The sequence below is a fragment of the Pyrgilauda ruficollis genome, unplaced genomic scaffold, assembly GCF_017590135.1.
Source record: "Pyrgilauda ruficollis isolate IOZ18807 unplaced genomic scaffold, ASM1759013v1 scaffold50, whole genome shotgun sequence".
In the NCBI taxonomy this organism is placed as follows: domain Eukaryota; kingdom Metazoa; phylum Chordata; class Aves; order Passeriformes; family Passeridae; genus Pyrgilauda; species Pyrgilauda ruficollis.
In genome coordinates this window covers 2223560-2237179 of record NW_024526600.1, presented here as the reverse complement: position 1 = coordinate 2237179, position 13620 = coordinate 2223560, and the positions used below count along the sequence as shown (strand labels likewise).

The following is a 13620-nucleotide window of genomic DNA, read 5'->3' as shown; positions in this document are numbered from 1 at the left end:
ATGGGCTTCTGATTTGATTTTAGTTCCAGACAGAGCTCCACATCTCAGAAACTGGAGCTTTGGTGGAAGCATGATCTAAGAGACCTTGTAATCACTTGGCATGGAAACCTATCCTCCCATCACCAGGAGTAGTCCTTTCCCTCACAGATGAGACACATTTGTGAGGCACTCAGGGAGATTTATATTATTAATGCCTATGTCATAAATTCATCCCTCAGAAAAGTACCCTTGATGCTCAGAGTTTTTGTCCATTTCAGCTTTTGAAAAATTGAAATGTTACTGCATGGACTGAAACAAAGTAAGAAGATTTGAGCCCAGATTGGCATCATGCACCCACTAAACTTGGCTTGATGCATTTTTTTAACATGAGCACACAGATCACGAGTAGTTTGAGATAAACCAAATTTGTGTTTGCCTGTTTATTATTATTTGCCTAAAGCACATTAAAGATTACTATAAACTTGTCAGAGAAATGAAATATTTTCTAATCTGTATTTTGAATCAGTAACCAACTTTGAAGTGGCAATTAAAGATGAAGTCATGTTAATGTTGTAATGAAAGTGCCTTCAATAATGCAGTTGAGCCAGAAGTCATATTCTTAAAAAGTACATTTTGCTAGTTAAGTAATTATCAACATAGAACTTACTGATAGGAACTTGAAATAACTTTTAGGCTTAAAACTTTACCATTAAAGTGTTTTCACTGACAGTGTAAATTAATTTTTTTTTAACTCAGTTGACAAGTTTTGTATCCCATGAAGAGATGGAATGTGTTAAAGGAGAAGAAAATCCCTGCAGGCCAGACATTCCAGTAGCATCAGTGGTTAGAGCTCTTGAATCTTACTCCCACTTGAATATAACTAAGAGCTTCGTCCTTGCTGTTTTCCTAAGGCTTTCATGGGGGAAAAAAATGCACAGTTAACAATTTTTACTTTTATGTAGCATATATTGCTTATTTTGACACTAAATAAATATTTAAGCACTAGTAGGAGTATTTTGAATGAAATTCTACATTAAATTTCACTGTGTCCTCTTCCTGCAAGACTATTTTTTACTTCAGCTTTCTGTGAGTGGAAAATTCAGATAAACCCATGTTTGAGGCTACTACAACTGGCATTAAATTTTGTTTCTGAACTCTTCCAGTGACTTCATTAATGCTCTTAAATTTAACTATTTTAGGCTGCAGAATAAGAAAGAATAAAAAAAAATAACATTCTCCTGTGACAATACTGTTTCTAGAGCACTGTCAGTGTTCACTTCATAGATCACCAATAGTTCACACAGCATAAAGAGAAAACATGCATGCAGGAGTGCTAGTTGACACAATTCCTTTATGGCTGCTGTTCATGGTGTTGTAAAGCTATTTTTCCAACCTTGACCCTTATGTAAGCAACTGAAGAGTATTTTCATGAATCTGCAAACAGACTGGCTGAAACAATAGCTCTTCTTCAGCTCTGTGGTGAGAACTGACACTTAACATGAAGCCAATTTAAATGTCAACGTTATTAACTGTTTCTCTGCTGATCAGTCTATCAGAGCCACACATCTACCACTTTTGCTCACAGCATTTAATACTTCAGACAAATGGAATGGCAGGCAACTCCTGGGTTAGACTATAAACCCCTGGGGTAACTGCGGGACGATGCAATTATAGGACTTTATTCAATGTCAAGTTTTGAGGGATTTAAAATGTAAAAAAATGCCATCATTTACACATTCACTTGGGCATGTACTCCTTATACAACTGTAAGGAATATATTTCCACTTGCAGAGCAGGAAGGGATCAGTGACAGGCAAAATAGCAATCAGAGAAAAGGGATACTCAACCAAAAGTGCTACAGGAGGGAGCACCCCATCATCACTGCAGTACATCCTCTTTATGTTATATACACAAAAATTAACCAACCCTTGCATCCACTTTACCTCTCATCACCACTCTATCATTAAATGGCATCTCTGATTTTACAGAAATTTCCTCAAATTCAAATGTTTCTTCAACATAATATCTGAAAAGATGCATGTTATGTTGCACTTGGCTGATATCTGCCAGTGTTCACTTGTGCCCCACGGACTCTGCAAGTTACAGAGCAGCTCTCTCTGTGCCAGACATCAGCAGCAACATCCTCTGCAAACCTCCTCTCATGCCTCCAGATGTATGTAAGGATACAAAGACCATACTAAACCTCTTTCTTTCACTCTTTGTGACAAGCTATTAAGAACATCCAATCTTTCCCCCCATGCTGCTCATAAAGGGACTAATCTCTCCTTAATGCTTTAGCTTAAGGAAAAAAAAAAAAAAAGATGGGCGTGCAAATCATACAGGATGTAACCAGAGATGACAAACAGTACATATGCTATAGCTAATATGAAAAGCATCCTTTTTCCCGGACCCTTCATTTAAAACTGTTAATTGTTATTAATTGGAATAGAAATTTGCTGATGCAACCAAAGATTGTATTCATTATACTACTAAAACACACTCTTTATTCTAATTAATTTTCAATACACATTAGACTTCATTTTGTTACAATCTGCACAGATATTAACTCAAAGAAAGCACACAGTGCTGTAGTGTTATTAACTCATAATTCATTGAAAGGTCATTCTCCCCTTGGTTGTATCTAGAGGGGGCTAGAGTTAAATACCTCAATATCCTATCCACAGAATATAAATGAAATTATGGAGCACTGCTGTTTATTCTTAAAAATTACTGTCTCTCTTGCTTATAGAGCCTTATCTTATGGTCATGATGTGCTGGGTATGTGCAAGATGCCCACCAAAGCTCTCATGGAGAGAGCAACAGCTCTGCAGCATCAAGGTCAGTGAAGAAGGAGCTCCAAGCACAGAAGCAAACTCCTCCCCCTGAGGAGGAAGCAGTGGCAAAGACAAGGTGTGATGAACTGACCACGAGCCCCCTTCCCTGTCAAGGAAAAAGGTGGGGGAAGGGTGTTTATAAGATTTGGTTCTATTCCTCATTATCCTTTTCTGATGAGATTGATAATAAATTGAACTAATTTTTTTCCAGATTGAGTCTGTTTTGCCCACGACACTAACTGATGAGTGATCTCTCCTCATTCTGATCTTGACCCATGAGCCTTTCATTATAGTTTCTGCCCCCTGTCCAGCTGAGAAGGGAATAACAGAAAGGCTTTGGGGGACACTTGACATCCAGCCAGGGTCAACCCATCACAATGGAGAAATAAAAATGCAAAACTTCTCTGGCTATCAGGCTCTTTTTGGATGTCCTCTTAAAAAACCCAGCTTTTCTTAGGCCATTAGGTTTGCTATCAGTTGTGTTTAAATCCATTTCAAAGATTTGCATCTGGAAGACCGTGAGATATTTTTAAAATGTCATGTTATACTCCTAGTTTTGGGCTCACGACAAGCCATGGAGGAAAGCAGAGGTGTGCTTTTTCATTAAGCTCTATCAGAGGTGTGACAGACAGCATGTCTGCCCAGACTATGGATATGCATAAAAAAAAAAGCGGACAGTATTAAAAACATGGCAAAACTAACACCTACACAAGCTTGTGCTGTTGCAGCTAACACATATCTTCGAATACATTCTCTGTGCCTTAAGAATGCTTATTTCCAAATAATTTTTAATGAGCACTCCTAGTCTCCAGCAAATAAGAAACCTCTCTGTGCTATCTATGATTTTTACTGCTGCGTGTTACTGCTCAGTTTCATTTAATAACCTACAATCTCTTAACACTTAGCAATATACCTTGTGTAAACTACACACCACTTTCCTTCTGAAGCATCACTCTTGGTTTTTCTGCCCACACTTCCATTGTGTGGGTGGCACATAAATACCTCTCCCTGTTGGTGCAATTGCCACTTCTCATCTCTAGTACAATATCCATCTAATCAGACGGTGCCTGTAAATGCAACTTAAAAGAGCAGGTTGTAATTTCATTAAAGATGTATTTACTGAGCTAAAACAGCTGTTCTGGGCTGGAATGCAAAAATGGCCTAAGTGATTGCTACTCAGTCATTTTTAAGGCAACTGAAAAATACATTTGCTGAGCTAACCTCACTCTCCCGAAGAGCTGGCACTGCTAACTTCTTCTGTATAAAAGGTTTAAACAGTTATTATAGTGTGTCATAAATTTTGACTTGTAATTGAAAATCTCTTCACTTCCTAAAAAAAAAAAGTACTTATTACTTGCTATATAATTACAGACCATGCAGCTGCTCTCCTCGGCTTCGCTAGAAAATTTGAAGACATGAAACACTGTACAAACCTTATTCAAATGTTATTAAATTGCCAGTCATAGATCTGCCACTCTCATACTGCAGGCTCTCAAATAATGTCATTTTCTTCCTGTTACCAGGACTAAAATGCAGATGAATGAAAAGTTGATCCAGGCCACATTGAGTTCTCTACCACACAGGAGACCATCAGCTCCTTGGAAGGAAAGTATAATCTCTATTTCTGCTGAGCAGACATCAAAGGGAAAGATATCTGAAAATGTATCTGGAAGAAAATTTCAACGCATAAAGACAAATTTTATTTAATTTTCAGTAGGTCTTAATCATTATGCATGGCCACAATTGTCTGAGTCACTTTGACACAATCTTTGTGCCATTTCCTTGTGTCACTTATAATGAGAAAAAACCCTATTCATGGAATACTGAACCTCATATTGCAGCCAAAGGCATAGGACTGGTGACCCCACAACATCCTGTTCACCTCCAGTAGTTTGACATGAGTCATACTTGATTAACTATTCCCCACCCTTTGTGTACTGTGGAGGCTGTGGTGTGAGGCTGAATTTTTAGAGCAATTAAAATAAAATATACACCATGTGCCTCAACCTTTGATTCACAATGTGTTTCAGTCTTGGGTCACTGATTTGAAGTGGACAGCTTCTGGAAAAATGCTTTACATACCCTAGACTTCACACTGGATTTTGAGTCTCCCTGTTGGTGCAGTATCAACATTTAGATCAACAAGATATTAATTTGTTGGGACCAATTTAGGCTCTAACAAGAATTTTAAGCACTGAAGAATATAAATAATTCTTTATCACAGTGGTGCAAAAGAACTATGAAAGCAATTATCATACATTATTCATGCTACTGTTTTCACCTAGTATTTATAACTTTTTTAATTCCTGCCCAGTCATACACAGAGGAGCTCCATGATACATATCATGGCCTGAAATCTCAAGTCAGGTCTACAGGATGTTGGATAAGTAACTTCCTTTGACCACTAGTGAGACCAGTGTTTCCCAGGCATTTAAAAAACTTTCTCAAATATACAGACTATCACAGTTGACTTACATCATCAGTTCATAACAACTGAAATTGGGAATGAAGTTTTGCAACATCAGAATAAACTGTTTATTCTCAGATTTGAAGCATGGTTGTTTATATACTCCTGAGCAATTACACAGACAATTTTACAAATAGCCAAATTATTTTTTTATAGAGTCATGTTTTCAAACATAGTAATTTCTTTAGAAGTTGGGGTTTTTTTCTCATTTAATCCAATTGCAACTGGAGATGCTTAGAGTCCATCTGGGACCTTTATAATTAGGGCTTTAACAGCCTGAAATTATTTTCCAATTACTACTCAACACACCACTCAGTGTAGCAATACTGTTCGCATTTGTCATCAGAAATCACTGGCATTACTTTTCTCCTTGCTTTCTCATGGGTCACTAAAAAAACTAAAACAAGGTAAGGTGGAAAAACAGACTAGGATTTCTGAAAAACTGTGGATTCACTGTCACTGATTCTGGCATTCACCAGGAGCAAATTACAGAAACAAAATGCATACAAAAATTCAGTTTGTTCCACTTCATTGTCACTGAACTAGACACTTTTGAAGGCTGAATCAACAATAGACACATTTAAAAATCTGCTGTATTTGTTTAAACAGGTACCTACTATAATTGTCTTGCAATCTAGGGATGAAGCCAAAATGAAATTATTTTTAAAAAACGAAAAACAGACAGATGTGCAAAGAACATTGTTAGCTATAGAAACAGGAAATTTATATTGAAAGTTATAAGAAAAATAGCTCAGAGATCTGCTCAGAAGTATTTATGCTTGTGGGAAGAAATAACAAAGGGAAAACCTTGAGGGCTTTATATTTCATTGTAGATGTTAAAATGCTTAAAATACAGGAGCTCAGTTTGTCTTTTACCTCAAAAAAATAAATCCCTCAATTTCAACAGTGAGGAATCATTTTGACTTTCTTTCAGAAATTATAAAATTTTGATATCATAATTTTCTCATCCATGCATTCATTCAGATTATACCTGGGCAAATTTATTTGATGGCATTAAAAAATCCAGAAAAAACACAATAGCTTTTGTTTTAGAGGTTCCAAGCTTATCTTCCTTGATTAAGCATCATGCAGCATAGTTTGGAAATGTCCACTTTTTGGACAGTGAAGATATGCTTGCATATCGTGCTATATAAATAAAAGATCATAGAATAGAAAGCATACAATGCTAATTATCAGAGGCATTTGCCTCCAAAGTGCAGATGCTGGAGAAAAAAAAAATCTAACAGAAGTGGAATCAAACCAAAGACTATGTGGGTTCATCATCTACTATTTCTGCTTATGAGACCTAGAAGCAGACATGATTTAAACAACAGAAGTAGCACAAAAGCAAGAATAAATCACAGAAACACAATATATTTACTGTGGAGTACTCTACAGTATATAGTTAAAGAGCAAGCAAAGAGAAAAATCTGTCCTGACATCAAAAAGTCTTCTCCTGAAAATAATATTTTGCCTATTACATTCATACACATCTGTCAATATAATAAGCAAAACAGCTATGTCACATTTAATTTTTTTTAATTGCCAGAAAATGAATGTTTTTAAAAGTACATATATATACACACACATACATATCAAACTTACATAGAAATGTTTTTTCTAGATTATGTATTTTTCCATTAGTATAGTCAACTGATGGAAAATGTCAGCTATGGTGGGGGAAAAAAAAGAGGCACTACTCATGTCTACTGCAAAAATTAAAACTGTGCAAAAATAAATCAGGACTCATAGTGCCAGAAAGACTTGTTGGGTTGTGGAGACCTGGGTTCTAATTCCTGTTCCCAGAACTAGTTCCATGTTGAGATTTTTTTAATGAAATAATGATTCAGCATAAAAACAATAAAGAGTTCCAGAAAATGAGAACCAAAAATTGCTCTTTTAGTTGAAAGGAGCCAAACTAATTTAAAACCCTTTTACAGGAGAGACTCCCTTCCCCTGCTTGCTAAAATTTTCTCCTTGTTTGTTCCAGACTAAATTAATCTTTCTTGAACACAGGGGGCCTGTTCCAGATTTCAACTCTGCTTTACACTTCTGCTAGTCTGGCTTTTCGTTTCCTCAAGAGGAAGGTTTCTCTCCAAGACTTAACAGACATGAACCGAGGAGCCAGCAAAGCCCACCATGCTCTGCTTGTAATTCACCTTGCCAGTGCAACAGAGCAACTTTCCTGCCAAGTTTTCTCCCTCTTGGTATCAGCATATTATTGTGAAGGCTACTATCACCATTACAGTCCTAAAACATCTTTACTGTCTCCAGTAAATTCACTGAATACCCATGTGCTCACAACACCTACAGATCACTTTTCTTTCCTCCACAGGAATCCATTACCTGGACAATTCACCCAGGCTGGGCTTCCTCGCACAGCTGCCTCTGGAAGAAGATTTGTAGTGCCAAAAGAGCAGCAACGTGGGAAGTAAATCTTGGACACAATGTCAAAGAACAAACTCTTGCTAGTAGGGATGGATTCCAGCATTGTGCAACAATTGAAATCTGCAAGTGAACGTGAATGTGGCTCTCACCTTCCTCTCGGTAAGTCTGCATCATCTTTCTTCCACCGCACTGTGGGTGTGGGATCCCCCTGCACCTGGCACCGGAAATCCACGGCCTCCTCCTCCAGCACCACTTGGTTAATCGGTCGCCTGAGAAACGTGGGCCGCTCTTGAAAGAGACATTAAAATTCCACAGTGAGTCAGAGGGCTGAAATGAACACTTTTTGACTTTTCAGCATCTTGTTGCTTACCCATCCATCAAACAGAAAGGAGGCTGAGCTCCACAAATTCAGACAAGTGGAACTGATGATGTGCATAAAGAGCTAGAAAGAAGGCTGCCAGGCTGGAGAGGCAGGGGCTGTCCCATCCCACCCTCCAGCAAGAGCCACCAGAAGGCAGCTTGTGCCAGGACCGACCAGTCACCTGCTGGACAGCGGAGAGGCCTCTGGGGCCATGCTCTCCCCTGGAAAAGCTGTGGCTCTGCAGCCCTGCACAGATGGAGCCTGAGCTGGGAACTCCTGCTGCAGCAATGTATGAGCTGGAGCAGGAGCTCCCAGCAGGAGCCAGCCTGCCTTTGGCAGTGATCAATATCTTGATGCTTTGGAGGAAAATTTAAACTCTGTGTTACGCACCTCAGGCAATTGTGAACTGTCGTGCACAGAACAGAGATTCCCTGATTCCCACTGCCAACTTCACTATGGAAAACCAAATTAAGGTCTGAATAATAACTTCTGTTTACCCTTGTTATGTTAGGCTGCACAGCTACAAATAGTATTAATCAACATAATGTTGTACAGGCCTGCTTAAAATCCAGATGCAGAGCCACAATCTGATCTCAGTTATACTGCTACAAAATCCAAGTACCGGTAATTTCATTTGAAAGGATGTCACTGGGGTTAGCTTCCAAGTTGCCTTTGGAAGGCACAAATTTTGTTCTGTCCTCTCAGCCATACCACACTTTTATTGTCATAAATTATTTATGCTAGTCAAACCATTATAAGGCTGGGTTTATATGAAACAGCATTTCCACTCAAGACAGGGATTTATCATAAGGACATATAAAACTGGTTACACACTATTTTTCGTATTTCACTCTCAGCAAGTTAAGGGATATGATGTCACTTAAAAAATTACTCAGAATTCACACAGATTCAAGCAATACCAGATTCTGACTCAGGAAATTTATCTTGATAACTACAGAGCTAATTTTTCAGGTTGGTTATGCACAATTATTATATGCAAATAATTTTTTAAAAAAAGTTAGAAGAACATTATTAAGGCTGAAAAATCAAGCAGGCCACATTTACTGACAGAATTAAGGCTGTCTGAATGTCTTTTAATCACTTCCTTTCTGTTTATGATGCCTTATGGGACTGGTTGCAATTATATGATCATACACTATTTTTTCCCCAAACATCCCCAGATTGTTGGTACTCATTTAATGAGCAGGTGTTTAATATTTTGCTTTAGTGGTACTGTTTAGAGGGTGGTCTCCTGTCTTACTACTCAAAATGCACTTCAAAGACAGAATTATTAACTTCCTCAGGACCTCTATTACACCTATCTTAATGCTTTATAATCACCTCACTTATTTTCATAGCTCCTCTCTGAGGTATGATAGAGATCTTAGAAAGCAAGGTAAAAAGTATCTGCTAAATTTTGGTGTTCAACCCGAGCCACAAAACTGACAATGGTTTTTTTTTTTGGAGGGCATGGGGAGGCATTGGATGGAAATGAAGTTTTAATTTTGTGTGTTCAAAGCTCAGCTTCCATTAATTCAACTGCAGACAAAAAAGTGTTCATCACTTTTACAAATCGGAGTATCAGTCAGAAAAGGAGGAACACAAAACCACCTGTTAGTAATTATGTAAATGAGTGACAGCATCACACAGGAATTCCTTATTAGCAGGGAAACCTATTGGCAGGGGAAAACATATTTTGTCAGCAGAAGAATAGACATGCTCAAGAATCTATAGCACCTTTCCAGATGATAGAGATAAAAGCATGGCTAACGGGCAAAGATTTTTCTCCCCAAGTCATTGCTTTTGTCCTATTCCTATTCCTGCCCAGGATCTTCAGATTCCAGCAATGTTTGGGCAAGTAAATTAATTTCTAACCTCTCTGCTTATATTGAAATCTTAATAATTTCCCATTTTAAATTTGTATACCAGTCATATCCAGCTCTTTGTAATTTTCCATTTCAAGTCTGCATACAAGCCCTATCCAGCTGCTGACTGTTTCCTTAGTAATTTTATGTTTTTGGGTTTTGTTTTTTTGTTTTTTTTGGTTTTTTTTTGGTTGGGTTGTTGTTTTGTTTTTTGGTTTTTTTTAGCCCAGAAATATCACTATTCTCACCTGGAACCCAGCAAATTCTCAAGTCCAATTCCCTTTCCAACTACCATGCCTCTCCCTTTTTGTACCTCACAGCAAATGGTCTCTTCTCCACTGAGTGTTTGGTCTGCACTTGAACTGGAGCTCCTTTTCCCCAGGTCACACAAATACAAACTTAATACATTCACAAAATACATCCACAAACTTAACACAAGAAAAATCAGCTGAAGTACTCAAGGACCCCCACAGAAGAGTGACAGCAGCAGGAACACAGTGTAGATACAGGAAAAAGCTGCCCAGATCTGCATTCATGGGTTCTCTACTGTATGACTTGATGGCTCTATTAGGCTTTTTTTTGGGTTTTTTTTTTTCTAGGCAGGTGCATATTTGGTTAAGTTTAATGAAAATCCTGTGGACAAGCCAAAAAAAGAGTACATCCCTGGCACAGTGTAGCTATTTCCCAACGTATTTTGGGTACCTGATATTCAGTATGAGGCGCCTGCACTTCTCAGAACTAAAAGCTTCCTCCATTCCTCTCATTCCTGCCCATTTCACTCCAGTTATTCCCTTTGCCTCCAAACTGCAAGAACTTTAACATTCTTAGAGAAGAGTGAATTATTTTGTCAATTTAATTTTGTCAACTAATATCAGTTTTCTAGTTAGGCATGGGAAATTTTGGATAAAACCATTTTGATTTGCTAAATTTATTACAATTGGACAAAGCAAAAAAAACCCCCATTTTTAATCCTAATGTTAAGCAACGTACTTGGCCCATCTGTAACTATGTGAATCTGGACGGCAATATTTTAATGACACTTTCTGAAAGTTTGCAACAGCATCATTTTCAACACCTCGCTCCTAAGAAGAGCTTAGACCAACTCCTGCTCTCAGCTCATACACAATACTCTTAATTTTGGCATTTGTTTTGCAAGACATGATCCTAAACTAAGAAATTCAGATCCAGATTAGCATTCTAATTGGTGATTTAGAGGTCCTAGTTCATCCCCATTGAATTTAAACAACTCTGTGTTTGTCTGTACACTGGCTTGGTCTGCATACAAAAATCATTTTAGACCAGGTTTACAAAAGCTGTGTGTAAAGAGCTTAGAAATTAGAATGTGCATACTTATGAAATTGCTACTTGTGGCTGTAAATTCTCCTGTACAGGAGATGAGAAATTCCTGTCTCATTTTGAGGAGAACCCAGCTGAGGAGAAAGTAAATGGCCTTGAGGTCATCAGATAAATCACTGGATTCCACATCAAGGCAATTTAGGAGAATACATGTTTGTTTCATATCAGCTTCTAAAACTGTATATTTTCAAAAACATTTAAGAAGTTGCTAGAAAATTAATACCTATGTAAGGACAGAGCCCAGTCAGCAAGGACATGCAAATACCAACAACTGCTGTTTCCATTTTTGCATCATCTCTGCGTTTTGCACAGCATGAATCAGAAAAGAACAAGTTATCTCTTATGTTGCTTCCTGTATTTGTATCACTCAGAAAACCCCTTGAATATGTCCAATAGCTAATTATACAGCTATAAAGTGATCAGAGTGAATGCCATTGCCAATGCAATTAACATTCTTTATGTGAGATTAACTGGATTTGAGTCACCTGCATAACTTGCTTACAATGTTAATCTCTCAGGAGACAGAGCACTGCTTGCCCAAGCATGCTAAATAAAGAAGGTTTCTTTGCACAGCCAGGTCAAATTTAGTTTCAGAGCTAGTCTTGGGGGAAAAAAAAAAACAAACTTTTTCTTATTTTTTCTTCCAAAATGGTTTGCCCATAAATAAAGCCTTGCGGTATAATTAAATATTGTTACTCTGTCAACAGTATCCAGAGCACAATATATTTGAGAAACAACAAGAAAGGGTGATAAATTACAATCATAGGCATATATAAAAATTTTAATATAGCTATTTTATAAGCTTTCACTGAGTAAATAAAGTACCCACTTCCCAGACTTTCTCTGATGAATATTAAAAATCTTTGAAGAGAACTATAAAATAGGTCATGGTTATATGTCATGTCAACCAGTCATGCTGTTACTAGAGTGACCTTTATAACTTCAGAATAAACTTTCCTTGCAGTTATAAAAGGGGATTGTTAATGCAATCTGGACACACACCTACAATCTGTTGCAGTGGTTGAGGTATGTGCTGCAAGGAAACCCGCAGATCTGAGCCAGAAGAAGCAAAATGCTTTTCTTGCTCTGGGTGCTGACACAAGTTAATCTCAGAACTCAATTTTCCCCATATTTAACAATTGGTCTGAGTATCACAGTCTATTAGAGAGACTCAGATGACCTTCAGATGTATTATTGCTCTTTTCCTGTTCCTCAAAAAGTTAGACAGCCATATATGGGGCCTCAATCTAATTAAAATGATCCTAACTACCTTAATATATTTTGTCTGCTGAGAGAACTGCTAGAGTGACGGATTTGATGATCTTCATAATGTAGAGCCTCAATCTGATTTAGAATTGTTCTTGTTTTCTCTGTCTTTGCTGGATAGAAGACATCATTTTTTAAAAATGTTTTTGTATTCTAAAAAGAACATTAAAACACAAATTAAAAGGCTTTGGGGAGGGATTTAATAGCAAATAGTTACATTTAAAAGCTTTTTGCACTTTAGCATTCTGATTCAAAAGGGGAAAAAAAGGAAACATTAGATAGTTGGAAGTAAGTTTCACTTCAGAATGCTGACAATATTTCATTAAATGCAATGTGATCTGGATGAAGTAAAGCTCTCTACCAAAAAAAGAACACGTAGAAGAAGGCAGGATCTTACAACCTCACTAAATTTACCTATGTTGTCCAAATAAGAAGGTGGTTTTATATTTATAGACATTCTCCTACTGCATCTTTTTAGGCACTTTTCCCATTTCCATTTAAGAAATAAGCACTTGTGTAGACATCTCAAACTCCTACACTCTGAGCAGCACCCAAGGCGTGATGAGCTTGCACAGTAAAGGCATGGAACACCAGTAAGAGGCAAATACAGTAAAATGAATGTTATCAGTTCCTAGCGGTTTTCTCCTTTTATATACATCTACAATCATGTTCATTCCAGTTTTTACTGCCTGTTACATACAGACTTTGGGGACCAAATCAGACACTTTTTTCAGAGCTGTATCGTTATTCTATAAGAACTTCTTGGTATCTGTGGATAACAAATAATCTAAAGCTAAACTGGCTTTTTGCAAACTGCCACAAGTAGACCACAATTGGAAAATACAAGGATTTGAAGAAAACCAGGAAGAGATTTGATCTGAAGGACAAAATACACACTGCTGATTCCTCTGTCTTGACCTATGAATGTATACCTGGTTTTGGCAGATTTTTCCATGTGACTGGAAAAGCTTTCTAGGATACAATGGGTCAAGACTCTGCTAAGGCCTTCCACATAGGCAGAGCTCAAGAAAGTAAAATGGGGCACAGTGTCTTCATTAAAGGGGTTTTGGGTATTTTTTTCTTCTAACACCATGTCATCATAGT

The 13620-nt window shown here is 37.5% G+C and overlaps 1 protein-coding gene across 1 annotated transcript in view; it reads right to left on the bottom strand.

The window, feature by feature from the left end:
- Nucleotides 1–13620, bottom strand: part of ROBO2 (roundabout guidance receptor 2) — a 406078-nt gene that overhangs the window by 96410 nt on the left and 296048 nt on the right. Inside the window, exon 5 of the mRNA XM_041480236.1 lies at nt 7818–7956. Within this exon, the coding sequence (XP_041336170.1) occupies nt 7818–7956 (139 nt within the window). The remainder of the gene's footprint in view (nt 1–7817; nt 7957–13620) is intronic.